The sequence below is a fragment of the Neodiprion virginianus genome, chromosome 3 (assembly GCF_021901495.1).
Source record: "Neodiprion virginianus isolate iyNeoVirg1 chromosome 3, iyNeoVirg1.1, whole genome shotgun sequence".
Lineage (NCBI taxonomy): Eukaryota > Metazoa > Arthropoda > Insecta > Hymenoptera > Diprionidae > Neodiprion > Neodiprion virginianus.
This window is the reverse complement of record NC_060879.1, coordinates 1004534-1028214: the sequence shown is the minus strand read 5'-3', so window position 1 is coordinate 1028214 and position 23681 is coordinate 1004534. Positions and strand designations below refer to the sequence as shown.

General features: G+C 42.9%; 4 protein-coding genes across 7 annotated transcripts; 2 read left to right on the top strand and 2 right to left on the bottom strand.

Annotated features, from left to right (window-relative positions):
- The first annotated feature begins 939 nt into the window (after positions 1-939).
- On the top strand, positions 940-3016 carry LOC124300405 (uncharacterized). Its single transcript, XM_046754489.1, has 2 exons — positions 940-1232; positions 1381-3016. The coding sequence occupies exons 1-2, from the start codon at positions 1097-1099 to the stop codon at positions 1896-1898; spliced, it is 654 nt and encodes a 217-aa protein (XP_046610445.1). The 5' UTR covers positions 940-1096; the 3' UTR covers positions 1899-3016.
- On the bottom strand, positions 2461-4266 carry LOC124300404 (uncharacterized). Its single transcript, XM_046754488.1, has 4 exons — positions 4060-4266; positions 3882-3948; positions 3470-3807; positions 2461-3386 (listed from the first exon to the last, which is right to left on the bottom strand). Exons 1-4 carry the CDS (start codon positions 4088-4090, stop codon positions 3124-3126), a joined length of 699 nt encoding a protein of 232 aa, XP_046610444.1. The 5' UTR covers positions 4091-4266; the 3' UTR covers positions 2461-3123.
- A 1006-nt stretch (positions 4267-5272) lies between these two features.
- On the top strand, positions 5273-12029 carry LOC124300378 (synaptic vesicle glycoprotein 2B-like). Of its 4 annotated transcripts, XM_046754433.1 has the most exons (14): positions 5544-5869; positions 6407-6484; positions 6607-6666; positions 7951-8065; positions 9133-9348; positions 9558-9723; positions 9829-9950; positions 10097-10341; positions 10691-10893; positions 10959-11142; positions 11205-11319; positions 11397-11556; positions 11628-11755; positions 11839-12029. In XM_046754433.1, exons 4-14 carry the CDS (start codon positions 7981-7983, stop codon positions 11889-11891), a joined length of 1677 nt encoding a protein of 558 aa, XP_046610389.1. In that variant the 5' UTR covers positions 5544-5869; positions 6407-6484; positions 6607-6666; positions 7951-7980; the 3' UTR covers positions 11892-12029. The 4 variants fall into 4 exon arrangements, with proteins under 4 accessions (XP_046610390.1, XP_046610389.1, XP_046610388.1 ...); XM_046754434.1 differs by lacking the exons at positions 5544-5869; positions 6407-6484 and adding an exon at positions 5273-5444; XM_046754432.1 differs by lacking the exon at positions 6407-6484 and having other exon boundaries at positions 5545-5869.
- Positions 12030-17438: 5409 nt separating this feature from the next.
- On the bottom strand, positions 17439-19889 carry LOC124300380 (uncharacterized). Its single transcript, XM_046754438.1, has 6 exons — positions 19805-19889; positions 18307-19695; positions 18194-18249; positions 17995-18129; positions 17777-17924; positions 17439-17714 (listed from the first exon to the last, which is right to left on the bottom strand). The coding sequence occupies exons 2-6, from the start codon at positions 18615-18617 to the stop codon at positions 17606-17608; spliced, it is 759 nt and encodes a 252-aa protein (XP_046610394.1). The 5' UTR covers positions 18618-19695; positions 19805-19889; the 3' UTR covers positions 17439-17605.
- Between the last annotated feature and the right edge of the window lie 3792 nt (positions 19890-23681).

Below are 23681 nucleotides of genomic sequence, written 5' to 3'. Positions count from 1 at the left end.
GTAATATTATTATAACGCACTCAAACCCTATGCTGGACGTGTCATTTTATTTTTTATTCCTTGTACAATATCGTGTTTGTTTTCATAGATGATCTTCAATCACGAGCAGCATGTTTAACGAAAAACAGTCACCAGCTTACATTAAAAAATTGCGGAGACAGAGGTTCTTTTTATTAGGACTGAGCGGTATTATCGGTTGCGGTATAATCGCAGAATATCTGAATTTTCACAACCAAGTACGATGCATAAGAGATAATAATAAAACATCGCCCGTTCACTGACTTATACACGATGCGAAATTGATTGTTTAATACTTCTGAATTACGACTGTCTCTTTTAGGTTGTTAAGTACACGCAGTCAGTTGCATATCGCGAGATTCAAGAAGCCAAAAAAGACTATACCGCCGAACTGATGAAAAGGAATCAACGATTGTTCACAACGGATCATCGTGATCCAACGTCGCAAAAATAAAACGGACAAACAATAGAAGCGAGGCAATTAAAAAAATCATAGAAATTTTGATAAAATGATGAAATGGCTTTCTGTTTATCCACAAAAAAATCTATTCGGAATATATTACAAGAGAACCGGAACACTTTTTGTCGCTATTCGCATCCTTACTTATCAATATGTTGCGCCTTATTGTAGGCAACCTAAAGTACACAGCGATTTTGAATGCGCAATCGTTGACAGATGACTTGAAAGATGATTACCCCTGTGAAAATTTCGTGATTAGGTTAATACGATGAAGTTTATTCTGCGATAAGTTCACATTGTCTTGTTAATCCTTGTCTTCGGTAAGAAAGGTCCAACTTCCGAAATTACGATGAAATAACTGAATAACTGTTCGTGCCAGGCTTCTGTTTGGCGCCACTTACGTTAAACTTGGGAACCAAAATTGGGTGTTATCACTGATTCATGTGCCGAGAATCGAATGAACGAGCGTGCGTAGTACGTAGCGACAGTAGTACGGTAGTATTGCGCGTCCTGACACTGCGCGTGTTTGACGTGCAAATTGGGTATTGTTGATAAGAGTAAAGTGCGCATGAAAAAGTCTCGTAGCGCAATTAGTACTTAAGGATATAGCAAAAAGAGATGGGAAAAACGATAATTGGAAAATGCGCGGTATTGTGTACGGCGATAGGTTTCATTACCCTATTAATCGCGTTTACCACACCCAATTGGATAGAGACAGACGGTACATTGGAGAGGCCAAAATTAGTAAAAATCGGTACGTATGCAAGATACAAAACAGACAAAAACGCGTCGATATATGATAAGTTGAGTATAAAAATGAAACTGAACCCATCGTCGAGGCATGACACATTTTACAGAGGAAAATGTAAATGGCAATTAAATTCGATGTGCACCTTTTGTAGGACTTTGGCAGGTATGCTTCCAAGGTCCCCAGGATATGAAACACTTCTTCGAGTCGACCAGGTCCTATGGTTGTTTCTGGGTCTTTGAGGACCTCTACTACGACATCTTTGAGACTTTCAACATTAAGATGCCAAGCTCCTTCATTGCGGCGCAGTTCTTCTTCACTCTCTCCATGACGCTGCTTTTCATCAGCGGCGGCTTGGCCACTCTGTTCACTTGTTGTTCCCAACACCACAACAAGTACCAGCTACTCCTCCAGGCAACTGGCTCGATCTTGTTGCTTGCCGGAGTCTGCGAGATGATCGCAATTAAGATATTTGTCACCGAAGACAAGGCTTACTACTGGCTGCCGGACTGGGAGCACAACGTTCTAAGCTGGTCTTTCATCCTCGCTGCTATCAGCTGTGTATTTACAACCCTTGCAGGTGTCCTATTTTTTGCTGATGCCAGGAGGCACAGAATTACCTTGATACAAATAATACAGCAACGACATTACACGCCTAGTACTACAATTTAGGTTTTTAAAAATAGTAACAGAGAAGCTAGATAGTAAGAGAGTGATGTGGATATGTGACGCACAAATATTTTTGTACTCATTTGACTTATACTTCAAGATCTGAGACATATCAAGTATTTGCTTTTTATTTCTATCTCATTATTTGTTTTTTTTTTTCGGAAGATGAACTTTACAAATGCTCAGAATTTTGAAAAGATACGATAGGCCTTAGCCTGTAATACCTGATCATGCTTCATGCTGATTGATCTGCACTGAATCTTTATTTACAAGAGGCTTTGACTCGACGGTTACGTGATAATTATAATGTGCCTTGACCTTGGTCTTACATATGCTCACGTATGTAAAAATATTGTATCTATTATTTATTGCATATTTTTTTTCTCAAGAATAAAAAACATTAGAGTCTCATATATTATGTACACAGTTTGTTGTAAATAAGAATGTCAGGAACATTTTCAATTGAAATTTGACACACTCGTGTAACTGTTATTAATTTTTTACTTCTGTCACATATATTATGTGAGAATTATTTTTAAATAATGTTTTCATTTTGTAATCAAGCTACTTATCAGCAATATGTATTTTTGTATTAATACTCATTGTACATTTGTAAGTAGGGTAGCTAAGTTACATCTCAAGTCTGATGACGGAATAGTATTTCCCCATAAAAAATTAATAATCTTGTTTCGAAAATATATTTAACATAATATGTTTGCATACGTATCATACACATGTATATTAGTTTGAAAAATTAATTTAGTTTATTTTTCTATGTATGTATATTTCTTTTTCAACCATAGAGATTCCGCATAAAGGAAATATAATAAAAAGAATGAATAATTTATAAAAATTTTGTCAATATAGTTATTCACTAGTCTACGCTGCCAGTGTTTAAAACAGGTATATATTATTTTTCGCTCACTCACCATAGTCTCGACTCTCTAGTATGTTAATACAAGAGATTCTTGATTCAGAAAAAACATAAAAATTTGTTTACGATTAATACACAATTGTCGGAGAATCAACGTCCGTTGATTATACTGCATCATATGTAAATGTGTATAAAATACTTTAAAATCGTGCGTGAAAATATTACTTAAGAAATAATGTATCATTACTATCGATAAAAAAATTTATAGTTATATATATGTATATATATTTATAAAGTGTAAAAATGGACGGAGTCAATTTTCCTTGGAAATTATTGGATGATTATATGATCAATTTATATATAACCAGTGCGATGCATGCCGTGATGGCTCTGAGGAGTGGGATGCATTTGCATGACTAAATTGCGTGACTGAACACGCATTTTGTAACCCATGCGAGCATCGAGGTATAGAAAGAAGGCGGCAAAAGCATGGAACATGAAAGATATAACAGCAAAAGCGTAGGACCAGGAGAGATGATTGAAGTTCGGATACATGAGCCAGTCTCTGCGCCAGCACTGTCCCCCAAATACGGAAACGGCCATGAACAACGACACAGCTGTAAAGAAAACAGGAAGCTTGAGAAAATCGACGACGAGATTCAAACGTTTCAATCAAAGTTATCGTAGGGAAGATTCTGACCAGTTATTGCGTTGAACACACAAGCGATGGAGCTAAGTATCCATTCGTATCTGAGAACGAACTGCAGCGGCCACCTGATGAGTACTAGAGCGATTATTGCCTGGCTAGAGAAAGAGTAAAGTAACCCAATCGTGACGAATCCCTGAACCGCCATGAGCCACGGGGGCAAAAGCCACTCTCTAATGACGTAGTAGTAATCAGAAAAGACATGGTGACACCCGTTGAACAGTTCAGGAAACTGGTAGGCAGGGTGGCGATAGTCGCTGAAGCAGTAAGTCCAGAGTCCCATATTTTTGAATTCGCTGAAAGTCTCCTCGTACGACTCGAGCCAGTATGGACTAAAAGCAGAGTGAAAATCAGTGCGTGAAGTCAATTAGTAAAATGAGTGACGATCAACCGGTGGTTAATTTACCTGGTAAAAGCCATGAGGAGCATCAGTCCAGCGACGTAAGTAACGAGGCCACCGAACACGAGAGCGTCTGGAAGAGAAAAGAATTTCATAAATAGCTTTTGCATGCTGCAACTAGTCATCAACCATAACCGTTATACATTTGAATTATCTGTCAATAGAAATATCTTCAAATACGCACTCGAGGCTCGATGATAATCCTTCATCTCCATCCTGACGTTGTGCGTCTGGACCCTGGTCGCCTCCACGGGGTACAAACACCTGTTAAAACAGTTCGAAATTCAATTGTTTACTAGAATACTATAAAGTGCGGACCGTGATGCATGTAAAATAGACGACGCTCGTCGACGGTCGCCACGCCTTGTCCACGGATCATGCAGAGTTTAGATTCACCATTCGGTAATGAGCGTGAGCACGGTGAGCGTGAGTGATGACCCTTTCACGCAACTTTGCCAACCTATCAGAAGAATATTTTTTAAATGGCGCCAAAACAATTATGCAGATTTCTTATTTCTATGGAATCACAATAATTCTTCAGATGTTTCAATGGCGCTACAATAATTCTTCATATTTCTCATTTTCAAGAGTGTCGTTTGACGGTATTGAAACTCCATAAATACAAGAATACATAATATACTTCATTTTATCGATTTATAACATGGACAATTTTCTTAGAAATATATAATGATAATTACAGAACGAGGTAAGACAGGCAGATTTATATTCTAAATCTAAATTGTAAGTATAAATATATTAGGAATTTTTACTTATAAAATGTGTTTTTATTTTTAATATTTAGGACCCCCAGCTGGTTAAATAAGTGCGTTTCAAAATTACAGACGCTATCTAATCGGTGCACATTTTCTCAGGAACGTCACAATTGGTTGATTTTTAGTCTATTGTTTCGATTTTACAGACAATATTTAGAGATTTCGCTATCAGTCTTGACATTACGCCAGAGATCTTCAGATTTTCTTCACATTCGTGCCTAAACGATAATATTTCTTAATAAAAATACAACGTTTTGTTTTTTTTTAAACGGACCCTAATCTATTTCGAGGTTTAAAGAAATTTCTTCCGGGTTGGCAACGCCGGACGACGCTCGAACGGCGATTCTCGCGTTTCGAGTTATCTTCGATAGTCGTGGTCGATCCAAGGATCTCTGTCACTCGATCGGTAACAAAAATTGAGATCGAGATTACCGCCGGTCGGTAACACGGTCATCGATCGAGAAATATCGGACATACCCCACTCGGTTCTGATACTGGTAAACGATACGTCGATGAACATCGATTAGAAGGGTCCAGGGGAATCTCGTTACTCAGCTGCCTGTGCAGTTTCTGCAAAATATGCCGAATGCCTGAATGCGAACGTCTGCAGACAGCGTAACGGACGTCAACAATCCACGGAGTGCTGAGTTCTTCTCGTTGTTTTTTCCCGGCTAATTTGAATACCTGTTTTTTTGATAAAACAGTGAAAGGTGAGGAGGCTGGCCTATCCCGATCCGCTGGTAAACTCCTGGCAGATCTTCCGATCGTTGCACGTACACAATAGTGATTGATAAAAGTGAGTTATTGGCAGTCAGGTGTCGTGCGTACGTACGTGGTACGGTATTCAAATTCCGAGCCGATTAATCCGGTTCTCAGTTATTAAAAAAATCGACAGCGTCAACAGCCCGAGATAAAAATAAGACACGTTGTTATACCTGTTCTGAGAGGGGAGTTGGAACTAGTATTTCTGCATATTCTCGATGCCATTAGTTGAAACTACGTTGAGATAATCGATCGTTTCAAACGGTGGCATGAGGGCATTTTATATCCGCGATAAACAAATTGAGTGAATAATAAAAATTAGTATATAATCGTAAATCCGTGTACTACTATCGCTTTCACGCATTTCTACCGCATCCAGAGTCGTTCTCCTTCGATATTCCAAACTGACGTGCGCCGTTTGAATCGGCTGGAAAAATCAGTTGGGCGAACCGTATACAGGTATCGTTGACCAGGCGATGTTTCAAGCCTTTCAATAAACGTATCGGTGTCACATGCAGTTCGAAGAATTCGTAATCCAACAGTGTATTCTCTTGGCTCACTGTAATTTGCCCGCTATGAGCTCGGTTCAGATAAAAATTGCGTATATATGTGTTGGCGGAGGCAGTGACCACGTGACCTGTAAGGGCTTGATTTCTTTTTTTCCTTTCCGTTAATGCCGTCTCTTGAAAGGGAATCTTAAAAGCCACGTGGTTACCCCCTGCGCCACGCATGCACAATTTTTATATCAGAGTCGAGCGAAGTGGGCAAATATTACAATCCAAAACTTGTGCATGTTCAGGTGAAAAAATTCAGCTGCCTCTCAACAGACTTGTCAATGATTAATTATTAGACGATAATCTGGTAGGATTTATAACAACAACGATGAGCCGGCAGAAATTACGCGCTATGCCAAATAATGAAAGGACCTTGAGATTAACCCGATTCATCATTTTTACTAATATTATAAGATAGATTATAACATATATCATTCGGTAGATACATTTGCGATACCGCGTGCACTGTCAGAATCGAATTCTCGAGTTTGCAAAGCAAACGACAAATGGACAAGACGCCGTGAGTTTTACCTAGATAGAGAATTATTCGATAGTATTTTAATACGATTGTTAAAGGGTTAATCCTCTCACGCTTTTATCAATGAGATTATTTAAGAGTTAACCAACAACAATTCATTTCAGGAGAGAAACAACCGCCGATATTTAGTGAAGTGTGCAGAGTTTATAACTGAAAAATAACAGGTGTGTTTCAATTTTGTATAAATTATAACAATACAGGATTCTTTTACAAAACGGTATCTAAACACATTATTAATATATGACTGCCGCTGACCAATTTAAAATTATATTCGTACAACAGTACGCCAATTTCCATTGCCGACTGTTTACCGATATATATATATAACTCCGCGACCGCAGCCACTTTTTTTTATCACCTCGAATCTGTTTCGTAATTAGTTATGTAGTATTACCTACTACTTTAAGGTACTCTCTGTGAATTTTTTCAGTATATAATGAAAGTTTGAAGTAGGACAAAAAAAATGTTGGCATAAAAAAGTCATGTTTTTCTATGAACTAGTTAATGCAATTATAACATATATTGCATTAAATAATTTATAGAAAAAAAAAAATTTTTTATGTCAATATTTTTTTTTGTCCGACTTTAAACTTTGATGATATGCAAGCTTAAGAGGGGGAGAAAAAAAAAACATTTTCGAAACCAGTAAATTAAAAACTCTGAAAAAATTCACAATGAGTACCTTTAAGTAGTGCTACCGTACAACCAATTATGGAACAGATCCGAGAGAATGAAAAAAAAAAGTGGCTGAGTTGGTGGAGAAACACCCATACATGTTTAACGAAAAATAAGACGATGGCAAGAATATTTCAAGTTGTAGAATTTTTCCTTTGCCAAAAGTCTGACATTACAACCGAGACATCCCGGTTTGCGAAATTGGTTTTTACAACCTACTAACGGTTCACTACTAATTTGAATTTTAACGACGATTTTGGCGATTCTGCCGAAAACGGGCGAAGTTCATATAGCCGTGTTGATCTTCATACAGCAAAGGTCCCGGGAACAAACGAGGCGTTACGGGATTAATTAAATCAGCATTCCGTGTACGAAGCAGTCGCGCACTAATTCAGTCCGGGATAAATGTTTTTCCTTATCCGCGCCGCCGCGCCGGTCCGAAAATGGGGAATCGCAGTTAAAAAGCAGACGAATTAAAGTAAACACGAGATAATACGAGTGTGCCAAATGCATGGATGTAGATGTGTTTGTACACCTGTTCGATGGAAGCGAGTTGTTCATCGGCGTGTTGTATACCTATTTAAATTGACGGGAAAGCCGCGTGTGTCTCGGTTGCGTATATAATGACGGTGACTATACCGATTCCGTTCACTTCAGGCGGGATTCCGAAGGAGTGGAATGTGTCACAAATGTCAGGGTTCGCAAGTAATCACTGCATCTACATTTCTCCTGCTTTTTCTATATTCCCCAGTATCGGTAACGATCGTCCGAAGGTGGTGGCGCACAAGTGTCATCGTTGAAATATGAACATCAATGGTCAACGATTCGGTGTTTCTGTCGCGCTCGAACGGCTCAGTGACAACCTTGACAGTGACGAAGAATGCGACTGTGAGTATACCCAATATTCTAATAATTGCCATTCCCGTCGGGCTGGTAAGTTACGATGTAGAAAAATTTTACTCGGCACGTTCCCCGTCGCGTTTCGAACCAACGTCAGTGAACGAAGTGAAAGTTTCCATTTTCCTGAACTCTCAAGTACAAATATTCAATATACGTGCATGCCCTGATTTTTCCATTCGGAAATTGCCCGGTGCGAATTACTTTTTCAGACATTAAAACCAAGCAAACCACAATTCTCGAACGACGAGATTTCGTCCATTCGAAGATGACTAACAAGTTCAACCAACCTCGATCGTACTTTCGATTCCAATAAAAAAGAAAAAAAAACGACATTATAGCAGAGAGTCAGACGCGCCCAGCGGCATTTCGATAATTTATTCCCGTGATATTGCAGGAAGGGCGCCAAACGAACGACCTTGTCTGCAGATCGGTTCGAGACGAAACCTTGCACCTGATCACCGAATTCAATCGTCGCCTCAAGATCATAGCTGCAAACGTTTTCTATCAAATTTAAAGACGAATTATACCGAAGTTGCAGGGTAAAAAGTCAGAAAAATAAAAGTAAAAAATCATAGTTCTGATGAATGTAGTAATTGCGATGTAATTTGTGTTTACACACGACGTAAACGATAGCTGTGTCAGCATTGTCGGACAAGAAGACACGCGTCACGGCTATATCTAATCAACATCAATTACAACTTTCGTAATTGAGGTCACGGGTGGATCAATTGAGTGTATAAGTTACACGGGAGATTATTTTGGCAACTGAATTAAGTAATACGCGTTATACATATTGATGCAAATATTTCAAGGGGCATTTGATTACGTGATATGTTGCGTTGCGAAACGTGCCGAGTCAGACTTTAGCACAGTGATTTTTGATGAGATTTTCTTCAGCTCGGCCTGCAGCTGGATTGAATTCGTAAATAAGCATGATGCAATTCGCGTATACCTATAAGTTATATTTGCAAATTTCCACCGCTTGAATAACAATTTTTTCCTTATATCCTCGACACCGTGCGCAGTTTGCTGCAATAAACGTTTCTGACTTACAGCGGAATGCGAGGGACTGGAGAGGGCGGATTTTGAAACCGCCATGACCGCGACTGGATATGGAAAGTACAACTACCTGCTCATGCTCGCCATGTTCCTGCCGTCATGGGGGAGCATATTCGACGTTTCCAACATGTCGATGATCTTACCATCGGCCGAGTGCGACCTTGGCTTGGCGCTAATTCACAAAGGCGTTTTAAACGCCATCACGTACGCCGGTGAGTGATTACCGATACGTCCAACCGGTGGAAACTTGATCGTTTGAAAGGAAAAATTCTAGAAATATGTTTATCAGGATGCGATTGACAGTTACGTGTGTGACAATTAAAGCAAAGTAACTGCCGTTACGATATCTTCTCCGTTCGAAGCATAACCCGCAATTATCTTGAGACAGAGATAACCGTAGAAACGACGATTTTGTCAACAGGCACGATAAGCACGGCGATGGTTTGGGGCTTCGTCTCGGACGTCTACGGTAGAAAAAAGCTGCTGATCTACGGCTACCTGGCTGACTCCCTCTGCAACGTAATGAGTGGAGTATTTTCGCAAAATTTTTGGGTCCTGCTGGTCTTCAAGTTCGCCAGCGGCTGCATGTAGGTTTCGAATTATGAAATGAAATCGGGAATACCGCTATCCGATGAAACGCCATCCAAGATTCATGAACCAACTACAACTACTATCTCCTCTTTTCGCCACAGCATGAACGGCCCGTACGCAATATCGATGTGTTATTGCGCCGAATTTCACGGTGAAAAACATCGCTCGAGAGCTATGCTATTCCTCGGGCTGTTCTCCACCGTTGGAAACATCGCCGTTCCACGTATGAATAATCCACACTTACAAGATTAACCGACGATATTATATACAGAGATATGTCGCGTTATCTCATCAGGCGCGATTGGCTCGGTAGCGATAAGTCAGGATCGCAATTATCGCAATGCAACTCGTCCGTATGCAATGTTGCAGTTCTCGCATGGAGCGTGATACCGCATACCTGGGAGATAGTCTTGTTAGATGGCCTCTTTGTCTACAACTCCTGGCGCCTCTTCCTGACCCTCTGCGGGCTTCCAACGCTGGTCGGCTTCATGGCAATAATATTCTTTCCCGAGTCGCCCAAGTTCCTAATGTCGAGGGGTCAGAACGACGAGGCTCTTCTGGTATTCAGAAAGATGTACACCATGAACACCGGCAAACCCCCGGAAACATACCCAGTTAGTAAACGGTGTCCTTACCGTTAATCGTAATGTAAGGAAATAAAGTGTGTCGGAATTGAACACCGATCTTATCTCAGTCTCCGCATATCCAAAATCACGTAAATAGGTTACTCGATGTTACTTATTTATTGCCGTATATTCTGTTTGCTGAAAATGCCAGTTTCTGGCGTCAAAAAAGTTGCAAAATTAATACCACAAACACTAAAGAATAAAATATCAATCTTATTGGATATGTTGTCTGACTGGTTCAACTAAAGCGTATGCACATTGTTTCACCTTATTTCCTTATTACGTCGTGCCTCTGTCGAAGACAGTCTGTTGACGGATCCTTTGCTCCCTTCGTTAGGTGATCTCGCTTGAAAACGAGAAGAACATTTACGGATCGAGGAAGAGCATGCAGCAATCGATGAGCTCGGATTCACTGGATGGATGGCGAGGTGTTTTGAAGGGATTTAGCGAGGGTCTGAAGCAGATGAAGCCGCTTTTCCTGATGCCGCATTTGGTCAAGCTGTTGCTGGTAGTCAGCATTCAATTCGGAGGGATGCTGGCGTGAGTGGAAACAGTTGGATCAATTGTCTGTCACTCGCACGACTGTCTTATCCATTTTCTTCCAGGCTCAACACGATACGCTTATGGTTGCCACAGTTGTTCACGATAATAGAAAATTTCGATGACATCGGTTACGACGACACCAAGGGACCACCGACGTTCTGCGAAATGCTTGACATATCAATGATCGCAGAGGCGAACAAGACCAGCTTGAACTCGACAACCATCGATCCCCGACATTGCGAAAACGTGAGTATAAACGATCGGTGATGATCGTTTTGTTCGGCGGTTAATTTTGGTAAAACTTTCAGATGGTCGTGGACGAGTCGGTTTACATCAACATCGTTGTAATATGCATAGTATCGACAGTGTTTTTCATTTTCATGAGCGCGGTGGTGAACATCCTCGGACAGAAGAACATACTACGTAATTATTACCCTCGCATATAGCTACCCGGTAAAAAATCGATCCAATCACCCGATAATTGTACGGAAAAATTTCAGTTATATGCTACGGAGTATCGATGATCTGCGCAGTGTCGCTTAACTGGTCGGCAAACACCATGCTGACGTTGTTCCTCTCCTGCTTGTTCGTAGCATTGACGAACATCTCTGTGAACGCGCTGATCGCGGTGACGGTCGATCTGTTTCCGACAACGTTGAGGTTGTATCATCGTACGCTGGTCGTATTACAATTCACACCCTGATTTACCTTACCCTTGTAACGTGTTTTAGAACAATGTCCGTGAGCTTGATCATGATGATCGGTCGATCCGGTTCCCTGATAGGAAATCTCTTATTCTCAGTACTGCTACTGCACGGTTGCGTCGCCCCTTTAATGTCGATCGCCGGATTACTGCTGGGTAATTAATCACCGTTCGTACATTGATCGTTAATCGTCGAACCAATTTGTCAATTAATTTAATTAACGTCTCCTTCATTGCAGTGTGCGTCCTGCTGACCCTCTTCATACCGAAACCGGCCGGAGGACTGAAATAACGACTGATAAAACATTGTATGAACCGTTGATGATGTTTCTCGAAGAAAGTGGCGCGGTGCTGTAGACACGGTCACGGATCGCGAGATGCCATTTATAATCATAAAACCATAATAATAAACGAGTATGCGCCAAACGAATACCTCGATTCTTGTCACTTTTTTCATTCCTTCCCTGACTCGTTTTTGTCCCCTTGCGTCGAGGCTGTCTCCTCTCTTCAAGGCGATCTTCAAGACGCCATCGTCTGCCCACCGTACACCACGATATGACAATACGACGGTCTGCAGCAAGGCGGACGTCTCGTACATAGGTGTGTGTTCGATATCAGGTGGTGGATGGGTAGCTGCGGAGGCATAAGGGCCTTGAAGTTTCACTTTCGACACATCCTGGAGAGCCTTCCATTCCAGCCTTCACCCACATGCTCGACTTCCCGGCTCAGCGTGCGTCGAATGCAAACGGTCACTGCGTTATCTGTTCCTCTGATCTCCTCGAGCCCACCGATTAGCCACCAGGTACTTCGAGTCCCTGTTCGCGATTCCGCGGCCACAACGGAAGGATTCAATTGTCCGGCCTAAGAGTCCGAAGACAATTTGTCACCGTCAAAGGACTCGAGTCTGACAATGAAGTATGATCGTCGGAGTCGACTCGTGAAAGGTGCGCGAATTCGAGTAGCCTGGAAACTTGTATCTCTCTCTCTCTTTCTTTATCCAGTCCAGATCATTTAACGGTCCTAAAATGCGGAAAATCGTAATTAAACACCATATATTTACATGCCTACCGTTCGAAGGACGCGCGAGAAGCGTTATACGAGACGCTCGATATCGCTACATAGTGTTGTTAAAAGCAGCCGAATTGCTTGACGGTCGAATTAATGATAAATCGTTTATTCAGTGACACGGATATCATCGTGCTGTATATAAGTGCAACGGGAGGATTGATTGCCAATGCCGAGCATCGCTATAGAGAGAAAAATCATCCCACTGTGATGATCATTACCGTTAATTTCAATCTCTTCTCTTTCTTCTTTATTTCTCTCTTTTTCCTCTCGCTCTCTCTCTCTCTCTCTATTTCTTTCTGTATAACAATAAAGCTTCTTCCTATCGCGTTAATCAACCACCGGAGTGACGAGCAAACCTGGGGTCTGCGGCTAATACGGTTTGAACTTGATTGAAAAGTAGCGGAGAAACCTTTGTGAAAGACTTCCTGTCCAGGATTTGGAGGATTCCTTCGTGTTATGCCTGCTACGTATTTTGTACGTCGGATCACCTCGAACGGCTAAGTCACTTTGTACTGGTTCAACGATCGTTTCGGCTCTTGAATATTCCATTAACAGATCGACGAACAGTTGCGACCGTGAAACCGCTCACTCAAATAAATTACTTTTAGACACTTCCCCATTTCGCGCGGGTTCGCGAAGGGTGTTCGAGGCTACGAAATACGCAGCTCTGCATTGTCATCGACGATTACGAAGCTCAATTTTCATTAAAAGATCAGCAATTTATCCCACTTTGTCAACCCCCAAAGTGTCCAATTATTATTTCGAGACAAAGACGCGATGGTTCGGGTTCGTAGATTTAAACGAGAGGATTGACCGCTGTCATAGCCCCGAAAACAACGCCGAAATTAGGAGCTACTGAAGAGAAGAATCAACCAAATGTCGTACCGGTCATTGAACGCTTCTTTACGGAATAATAATGGGATTCAAATTCATACCTGAATTTTCCACCGTCAAATGCGCCTCACATTTTTACCTTCCATATGCCAATGAGTATGGTATTAGGATTCGAGGTATCGCTGAGTGATTTCGTTGAAAAAGTTTGGGGTGAAAATCCCCCCCCCCCCCCCCCCCCCCCCTCTAAAAAACCGTACAAATAGAGGAAAAAATAGAACCGATAGTTGGTGAAGTAAATCCATTAAACTGACATTAAGTTGGCACTTTAATCAGACCGAATGTACGTAGAGCTAACTATGTAGACTTTATAGTCGGCCCGAGTTATAATCCCTGCAGAGAGCGACGAAGTCGCGCACCGTGACGCCAATCATTTACATTCGGTCTTGGCTGCCACAACTGCTCCTTCTCTACCTTCCTCATGCATCCGTCTCTCTCTGGGTACTGCTGCACAGACCCAGCTGCTTCTCGCGATGAGTGCTTCTCCTCTCTTTTCGTCTTTCTTGTGATTTTCTTCCTTTTCTTTTTTTTATCATGTTCCCAACATTCTCTCTTCCTTGTTCCTTACTTTATCACAGCGAATCCCACGCCCATTTAAACGCGCTCACCTCAGGATTCGAGATTTCAATTATTCATGCGTATGTATGCGCATAGTTGGGTTTCTTGTCAACGTTTCATAATCAACAAAGTCGAAAAAAAAACCAGCCAATTAACAGGATCAACCAGCGTTGCTTCGTCTTTTTGCCCTATTTTCTTTTCTTTTTTTTTTGAAAATTCCGACAATCGAAAAAATAAATTTTTTTTTTAAATATTGAGATGATCTACCGAGGTTACGTCGATTGTTTCAATGTCATTTTGTGACCCCTTTAAAACTGCGTCAACCGCAAGGTTGCTGCGCATGAAAGAAACTTCCAGAGAATTTTACCTCAGGGCATTTCTCACAATGTATATTACATACATAAAGAAAAAGAACAATCAAAAGGATCATAAAACCTGCAGCTACAAGAGAATCTGAACGCGTTATACAGAGCCAGGGAATGTTGCTGCATTACAGACGTGCGCGGTGGTGGTAGCAGCACGTTACGGGTGGAGATTTAAAAACCGTTTCATCTCTGCACGCATAGTTACTTCCTGAAATTGATACAATGAATCAAACCTGCGGAATATCGTCATTGTTTACCCGTTATAATAATCCACGGAGCGTGGTGACTCCGGAAAGCGTCCAGAATTTTGTCAATTCAAATCGTCCCAACTGTAACCCGCGATCCTCGAGGGATCGTTTTTGGTACGGAGACTGGATAAGGAGCACCAACTCAAACGGGAGAATTGACAAAATCTGCCCCCTAAAATAGTACACATTAGGTTTCTTTTTTTTTCCAACACTACCATCGCGAGTCTTCATTTTGTACCGAAGTGACATTGGTTGCTGGGATGCCTAAGATCGATTAATCGTTGATCTTGCAATGTGATTGACAGAATCGCCCAATACTCCCTCCACTGTATTCGGTGCATACGGAACACCAGTGCCATCTTATTAAAGGCAGCTATTTATTTACATGAAGTTAGTGCTCCTTATCTGTTTTTGGTTCCACCCTCCGCAGGGCTTCGTTATTACAAGGAAAAGTGAGCGAATGGCGGAACCGACAGCGAGTCTAGCCAGCGAATTCGTGCCGATCTCGGACCGCTAGATTGCCGATGGCGCGTAGCGTGTGAACCACTGCACCTAGGTTCTCACTGTTCTTATACCGATTTTCTTCCGCTATCTCGCGTCTTCCTCACGTCGGCGATCTGCGTAGACAGCGACATCGCGTGATTGCGTGAACGGGATTTCTCCGCGGACTTGGCTAGTTTCGACCGTGCTGTTGGACAATGGATTCGTCCCGTCCGGGTCCCCGTGCTTCTGTAAGTATACATAGGTATAATCACGCGATTGCACCCAGACCTCGAGTCGGTCATGAAAAAGGGTACTTTTTCACTAACCGAATCACTCTCTGTTCCAACGATCCGGCAGCGGGTGAGAAAAAATTTCGCCTACGACGTCTTTTTGGCTCCGAGTTGGTAGAGGAGAAGAAGAAAGGATCATTCGTCTCGACGACCGGCTAAACTCTAATCGATTCGTAACACTCTGTTTGCCGATCAGAATTATACTCCTAAGTAAATATACCCACTACTGCTTTGACCACGCAATGGACCAGACGATCTAGGTGTCGACACGTGCAGGAACGGGAATGGTCGAAAGACGATTCGCCGGATTCACGATAATGGAAGAGTAATTCACTTGGCGATATGAAGGATTTGGAACGACCTTGAAATATTTGTTTTTTCACCGACGTGGCCGCAGTCAGTCATACTTTTCTTCCTTGCGCGAGTCGATGATCATCGCGGTTGGCACCTGGTTGCCTAACCGCGATGAGGTCGGTCATCCGTTACATCAGTTAAAAAGTTTTTGACAATCGGAGGAAACGAGCACCGAAGTGTCTCCGTGGTAGCCTGCATCCTTGTACAGATAATCGCAACCTTCGCGTTAACGACGGAACAATATCGGACGTCCAGACGGTGAGCACTCGGTACACGGTTGAAAAATTGCAGCTGAAATCGGATAAGGAGAACGGTCTCATTGCCGCTTCTCGTAGAATCCGCAAGGAAGAAGAACAGCAAGAGAAAAAAAAACAAACGCCCCGTGATCGATGACCCCTTTCCATCAGATCCGGCGACTGGCTCACAATCGGTTTGTATTGACACTGGCGAGCTAAAAGGTAAGCCTGATCCAAGTTCACGCTCTCATTGCCTGGGATGATGATGAACAATTTGCGGAATCGGTACGGCTCGGCGGGTATAATGACGGTAATGGGAAGTGCAGAATCACCCTGGGCTTGGCTTATTCTTCTCATTCTTATTATCTATCCCTCGGTACTATTACAGCCATCGTGGAGCTGTGCACAACTAGCCGCAGCCTTCGCATCGAGTGCCCGCGGGCCGGCAGAGGGATGGACGTCCGACCGCGGACGGATCACACCTTAATAAAGCGACGACTACGGTATATTCAGCGGGCTCTCGGTAGTCCGTCGCTTACTTTGAGGCCTCTGAAAGGCAGGCGTGTCCGAGCGGATGATGATTCGTGGGAAGCGCGTTTCAGCCGCGGAAAATCCTTCGGCAGGGTTCAACGTTACGGCCTTAGAGCTGTGGCATGGTGAAGATAGTTGTAAATCGGAAACCGCGCATATCCTCGAGAGGGCGATATGTCTGACTAACAATAAGCTTTTGGCGTCTTTTTTTTCGTCGGCTCGTCATTTGCAGCAAAATAAGTTCCTCGTCACGCCTTCCCAGAAGCCCTTCAAACGACACCGTTCATTACAAACTACCCGGTGGTCCGGCTTGCATTTCTCAACCTTGAGGGGTTGTCGGGGATTGTAATTGCCTTGAAGACAGCAATTACCAGGGGAGAGTTTACCCGACCTTTGCTTTTTACCCACCCGGTCCCACAGCACAATGGAACCTCGACGTCAATCAGAGGCCTGCAGGATACCAGAAACTTCAAACTCCTCTCGTGATTCTGCTTTTTTTTTCATACTCAACGTCTTAGCACTATAATGGTTACTTATGCCAGTACGGAGGCGCTCGGAGTAAAACGTCAACACGCATTCACACCGATAAATTTTCAGCGGGACGATGGCACGTGAAATCAATCTGCCATGGAAGCTATACCATGACATTTAATTCCTGATGTTGTCTCGTCGACATGCGGGGCATAGGGTGACCCGCGATCACGACATTTGACGGTAAACCAGTTAATCGATCATGGCCCAGTTTTATTTCTGGGACAAACGTTCTGGCGCGTAATGGGACCAATTTTTCTGCCACATCACTATTCGGTACCGGAAGATGCGTGTAATTTGGATGCGACGCGGATAGCGGTTCCCGCTATTGCTCTGCATTTCTTTAAAAAAAAAACTGTTCATAGGTATAACATGACTCTACGTCTAAGAGACATGGATAAACGCGCGAATTTTCATTTTGAACATCGCCGTCGGAGTATCACCAGGCAGATCACGATCCGATGGTGCAGACTTCGGGAGATGAAGGAGGAGCGCCGATCAAGTAGAGGACGAATATGATCACCACGACCGCCGCGACGCCTGTCAGCATTTCGGTGTTGCTGAAACAAGAGTTGACGGTAATCGTCGTCGCTTCGGGGGTGAATCACAAATCATTGCCAACCTCTTCGGCTTCAGGACGAGGGTGCAGAGGCCGTCGAAGAGTTGCCGGTCGACCCAGAACGCGGTTTCCGCGAGGTAGATGCCGAGGAGGATCAGGTAGAAGCACATCATGCGATTGACCACCTGAGCTTTCTCCGAGTAGCTTCCATCTGCGGATATCGAAAGGGAATTAAAAGTGAGCCAAGGCCTGTACGTCAGGCATTTCTTGGAATGCGTCACCTGTCGTCATCCACAGGTGCTTGAGGTATTTTATCGCAGCTCCAACTTCGGCGCATCCAATCTCATACTGCCTCTTTATCATTCCTATTCCGGTCTGAGCTATTTCACCGACTGAGCCGAACTCCGAAGTCATGTCTAGAAATTTATAAGCCTGTCAACCGTTCCTCAGACCTTTATTCACTCCCCGTAACGCACTCACCCTCCTTCCCTGCGCTTCCAGGACCTTCGTACCAGCCGAGCGCCCGAGGCTCTTTCCTGAAAATTCTTCGCAATCAGTTGCCGCGTCGGTCAAACATGACGTGGACCACTCACCGGGTTGGATTCGGGTTTAAGTTACCCCCCGGGATCTGAAATCCCTGGATTCTGTCCCTCCAGTCTCTCCCGCTGAACCTGCGAGGTCCCTGATTCGTTGATCTAGCCGCGGGTTTGTTCCTCGTCAAATTTATCGGCACCTGGAGCTGACCGTTGGCGAACTGCGTCGGATCGACGGAGCTGCACTTCTGCGGACAGCACCTGGGCAACGGGGTTGTTAACGCTGTGATTTTATGGGGAAGTACAACTCCATAGAAAGGGATAACGCACGAGGGACAGTTCCGGCTAGGAGTCTTGTAGTACGATGTCATTGCACGATATCATAACTGGACAGACATTTATCATCAATTCCACTTCAGTGGCGTACATGATGCGCATCGGTGTGAGAGACAATGGGAATAAAAAATCGTATCTTAATTTTTGTAAATCTTTTTCTGCACACACTTTTTTATTCCTATTATGCACTCATAAACATTGTAACCGCACAGCTGCTGTCAGCAGCGGGCATTAACCGAAGCGAAGTGAAGTAAGGCGAATTTGAAAATTAAAATTCAACAGAGCTGATCGGGTATCGAACGACAAAACTATTATGAAATCCTCCTCTTCATCTTTTTCTACGATGATGAATTCCCCCTTGTCTTTTTTCCTCTCCTCCTTCTTTTTTGCCATTCGAGTTCACGGTAGCACGCCAACCACAAAGTGCTGGAGCGTGAGACGACCGCTGACAAAAGCGAAGTGCGAACAGTGAACAGACTCTTGTCCATCGGTTCTGCGACCTGAGCCATCGTCCGTCAAATAGCCAGCCTAGGTAAACCGACTGTGTGACCCTGGCCATCCCCGGCGTTCGATCAGATCAATGAACAATCCCTCGTAAGATGACCTCGCCGCCTCGGTGGCATCGCCGCTGTTTGTTTCCTTCGTGTAAAACGAACCACGACACTCGAAAACTACTCATATCCGGTTCATCCGCACTGCCACGCACCGTTTTTATGGAAAGAAAATTACCCACGAGAATTTTTATTACGTGGTCTGAGTAAGGCTTTTTGTTTCCGATCGTTTTGTCATTGATCGAATTCTGATATTTGGAATCCCGACAGACTTGTTGGAGGTAGAAAATTGTTGTAATATTGAGGAATGAACGCCGGGAAGAATCATCGATTATATTGCCTTTCAACTTTACGGGATAAGAAGTGTGATCTCAAAGCCTATTCACGGTGGTTTTTGCTATTTCCTCGGAAACGGATGTGGCGAGGGTTCACCCGGGATCAAGACCGACCGCAAATGGCACCTGCACCACCTTCCGTTCATTTTCATCGGTGAAGAGTCAACAGCCCGAGGCTTGAAGCCTGCGCGATCCATGATCCGAGAATGTTTGCAAGGTATCTTAGCCTTGAGCGTAAAGCGGCGAAAACAATGTAAAAGAAATATTGGAAAAAATGTAGCAACGAGAGGATAGCGTACCGTCATCTTCCTCGTTCGTCTGATTTATAATTGTTACCTCTTGTTTTTACCAAGATCCCGAAGGGCTCACAGACGCAGATATCGCATTTTGTTGAACAAAGAATGGTCTTGAGACTGTAGGCCGACGACCAGATCCGTAGGTATATACTTTACATTTTATTGCTGGGTACGATTTACACGAATCGCGGGAATGAGCCAGGTTACGTCCTTTGGACGGGCCATTTCCCGAGGAAATTGATAATTTATTCGAGTTTCGCAATACGACCTTAAACCGAGCAATTTCCAAAGCTGACAATCGACCTTCACCGTTCTCTGAATATTCATCAATTGCACGCAAGCATCGTTCGCACGTTCAAGAGTCTCGAGGCTAAGGTTTCCTCACTGCGGTCAGTCCGAGAGGGTAAGAAAAGTGTTGAAAATTTAAGGGCGAATTATTTTAAAAAATTGCCAAGTTAATTAGGGGCCATTCAAGTATTAACTAACGCAACAACAGGGATATGCCGTTCAGAGAAACGTTATCAAATGTTACCCTGTAGTATTAGACATTCCAGGCAAGCGTTAGCTAACACAGGAAATTCAAAGTGCGTGATCAAGGCCAATATGCGCCGCCTGCTTGGGAGTAATAACAAATCTTCTTTAAAAGGATGTGTTAATAATGCATGACTTGCTCAATAACAGTGTGTTAGCAAATATAATGTTCATTGCATGCATTTAAGAAGACCATATTTAATGTATTTAATACCGAATGAACATTGAATTCGCGTTTTACTGAACATTTCAATGTGTATCAATGATTAATAATAATTAATATTCAGTAAAGTAGGAACAAATTGATCAGGATGTGATTATAAATGGCATTTCTGCCATTCCCAGGTAATGAATCGATTCTCCAATAAACTATTGATAAACCGCTAGCTAACGTTAAAAAATAATAGTGGGTAAAACAAGCAAACGTGACCAATCGTTGACACTAGGGGTGGGATGCAAAAATTTTGAAAAAAATGCGTTAGTCAATACTGAAATGGCCCCTTAGTGTCGAGAGAAAAGCAGAAAACAAATTCCAATTCCTGAAAAGTACACCGAAGGCTAATTAATTGAAATGTTCATATAACGAGGCACTCGAGGTTGGCAATAATTGTCGGATTGAGATTAAGAGACGTGGATTATAACGACGGTGAGCAAATAGACCCCGGTGTAGGTACACGTACGCATAAGCGGTTGTGAACCAGGAAGCACGGGAACTGGGTCAGTCGTAAGAAAGGTAAATTGATAACTCATTACGCATTACTTGGAGAGGTAAGGAACAACACAGAGCAGTTAACAATACCCAGGCAAAATACGAGTCAAAGTTAAGGTAACGCCGCAGCAGCGGTGTAACGATATACATATGTATAAGGTACGTGTTAAAAAGGCGTCCGTGGGTCTCCTCGAATAACGCAAAGCGTCGGCCTAGCGGAGCAGCCACTTCGTTTGTTTTTCTACGACAATTAGAATCATAGAAGTAAGTCTGTCACCACCGAGCGAGAATACTCGCGTTTTGCAACTGCATATACACAACCGACGGTCCTATGTATGCGGCAATTTAACATAACTGTAGACCACGTGTTTACAACTGCCTGGCGAACCGACCGGAGATAACGCTACATCCCAACGCGTGTTACGCGTTTTACAATAGTCATACTAAAACTTTGATATGTCGGCATTCTTTCGTTATCTTCTCGTTTCCATCGCACGTTTTTCTTACACTTTTCAGCAAAATCTGCTCTTTTTTTTTTCTCCGTGCGTTTGCGCTTTCTTCTTCTTCTTCGTTCTGTATTCTTTCCGCAGCTCAGATTCGGAATTTAATAAGTTTTTGGAGTTTTTTTCAAGACATTTTACTCGCCTGATTACTACCCGGTATCAGTGCACAGTGGTGAAAATTTCTAAACAGTTTTCTGCGTATCACACCGTGAATCGCGTTCGGTAAATGTCGCATTAACGGTATCAAGTGGGCATAATCGAGTGTCTCGATTATAATCCTGGGTCCGAATGATGGGGGGTCGTTAATTCTCCCCTGAGTAACTGCGGATACGAATATTACCGAGACAGATGTATCATATCGGTCGTTAACTAGCGATACCCGTTTTTTTCTTCATCTATTATCGGTGTGTTACATTACCTAACCTAACGTACTTTGGTCAAAGAGCCGTCCCGATTCATTTACACAGAAATAAATCCGCGAAGCGTCAGTTATTATTATAGTTACGAGATTATGATCGCGCGGCTTGATCATGCCGAAAGGGTAGAAAGGAGGACAAATGCGAAAAGTAATTAAACGAATATTATTAATACCAAGAGAAGCGAAGATCCGCCGCTTAGCTCGATTTTATACCGTATCAACGCTTCGCGGTCAGCCTTGTGTGCATTTATTGAATGAGAGCACTTGTGGCCAGTTTAACGTGTAACGGAATTACAGCTTGGTTCAAATGCAAATTACAATTTGAACAGTTTTACAGGAGAATTGACACCCAGACGCGGAATTGGCGAATTGAAGAAGCTGCTGCAGTTCCGGGTTCGCGATTCCCAGGGAACAAAGAACCGATCGCGTTACTCAGGCTGCCGTGGATGTAACGCTACGTTTATATATGTTATAACAGGGAAGGAACGGCACGATGATGATGATCAAGATGAACCGGAGGAAGAGAGCCGGGTACGGAGGTGCAAAATCGTCTCACAAGAACGCGATTAACCTCGGTGTAATAAATTGCACCTGATATTATTTCCGATCGTTTAACCCACGATTCACGAGCCTCGTATTAATCAACCTCTGTCTCACTCTTGGCACTTCGTTAATGATCGCCAAGTTGATGCGTAGGCTGAAATCGAGGCCGAAACACTGACAGCAGAGAAGGACGGTATTAACCCTAATTCGGCGCGGGGTTAGAGTTCCGAATTTGAAACGTTCCGCAAGCGTCTAATTCCCAATTATTTGGTGGTGAAACTTGGAGTGAAGAAATCAAAATTTTACGAAACAACAAAGTTTCGGTTGATCCGAAAGCCAACGGCTGAAAGTTTCGAAAGGCAAAATGTTGAAAATTCAAGTTACGATAAGTAAAGTTCCGATGGAGCAGAATTCTGAAAAATAAAGTTTCGATAGAGTGGCTATTCAAGTTGGGTGAATTTCACCCCAAGCATTCTTCAAACTCCTCGTAGAGTCCCTTACTGTTAATCGTGGAAATGGGCTTCGCGGTGTCATTCTCCATGCGAAATACAGGCCTTCGTTCGACATTATTGGCACCTTTTTTTTAACTTTGCCGACGTTACATAACACTTAAACAATCAATTTTGGTTAAGAAAACTGAGAGAACTTTTTCTGCGATCCTCAAACAATACTTGGATATTTTTTTAAATAATTTTACAACTCATTTTTTAAGCAAAATATCACTTTTGAGGTAAATTTCACCCAGTGGTGACCGTTACGCGATTCTACTGAGGTGAGACTGATCACGGTTAAGTCGATGAAAACGAAGCGACGAATTAATGAATGAATGAATGTATGCAATGATAATGCTTACTACGCAGTTACGCTTCTTTCCTCTCCACTCGACTCTAACAGGGTTCAGCAATTCTCACATACGTGCCTAGTATTACCTAATCCCGCGGTATTACCTAGACCCGTTGAATTGAATAGCGAGAAAAAGTACGACATAACGTATTTTAACTGTTTGAAAATCTCACACCGGCTGGTTATTTATTCCGGTTGAAATTTCTCGCGCTGATTCCTCGCCGAGGCTGCTCAGATCCTCCTGGCTACTGTTGGTGGTGGTGCTAGTGGTAGTGGTAGTGTTAGTGCTGGTGCTGCTGCTGCAAGTGCTTCAACTCGTAACTCGAGATTATGACGTACGATACAGGCGTACAACAGTTTGTTCTCAAAT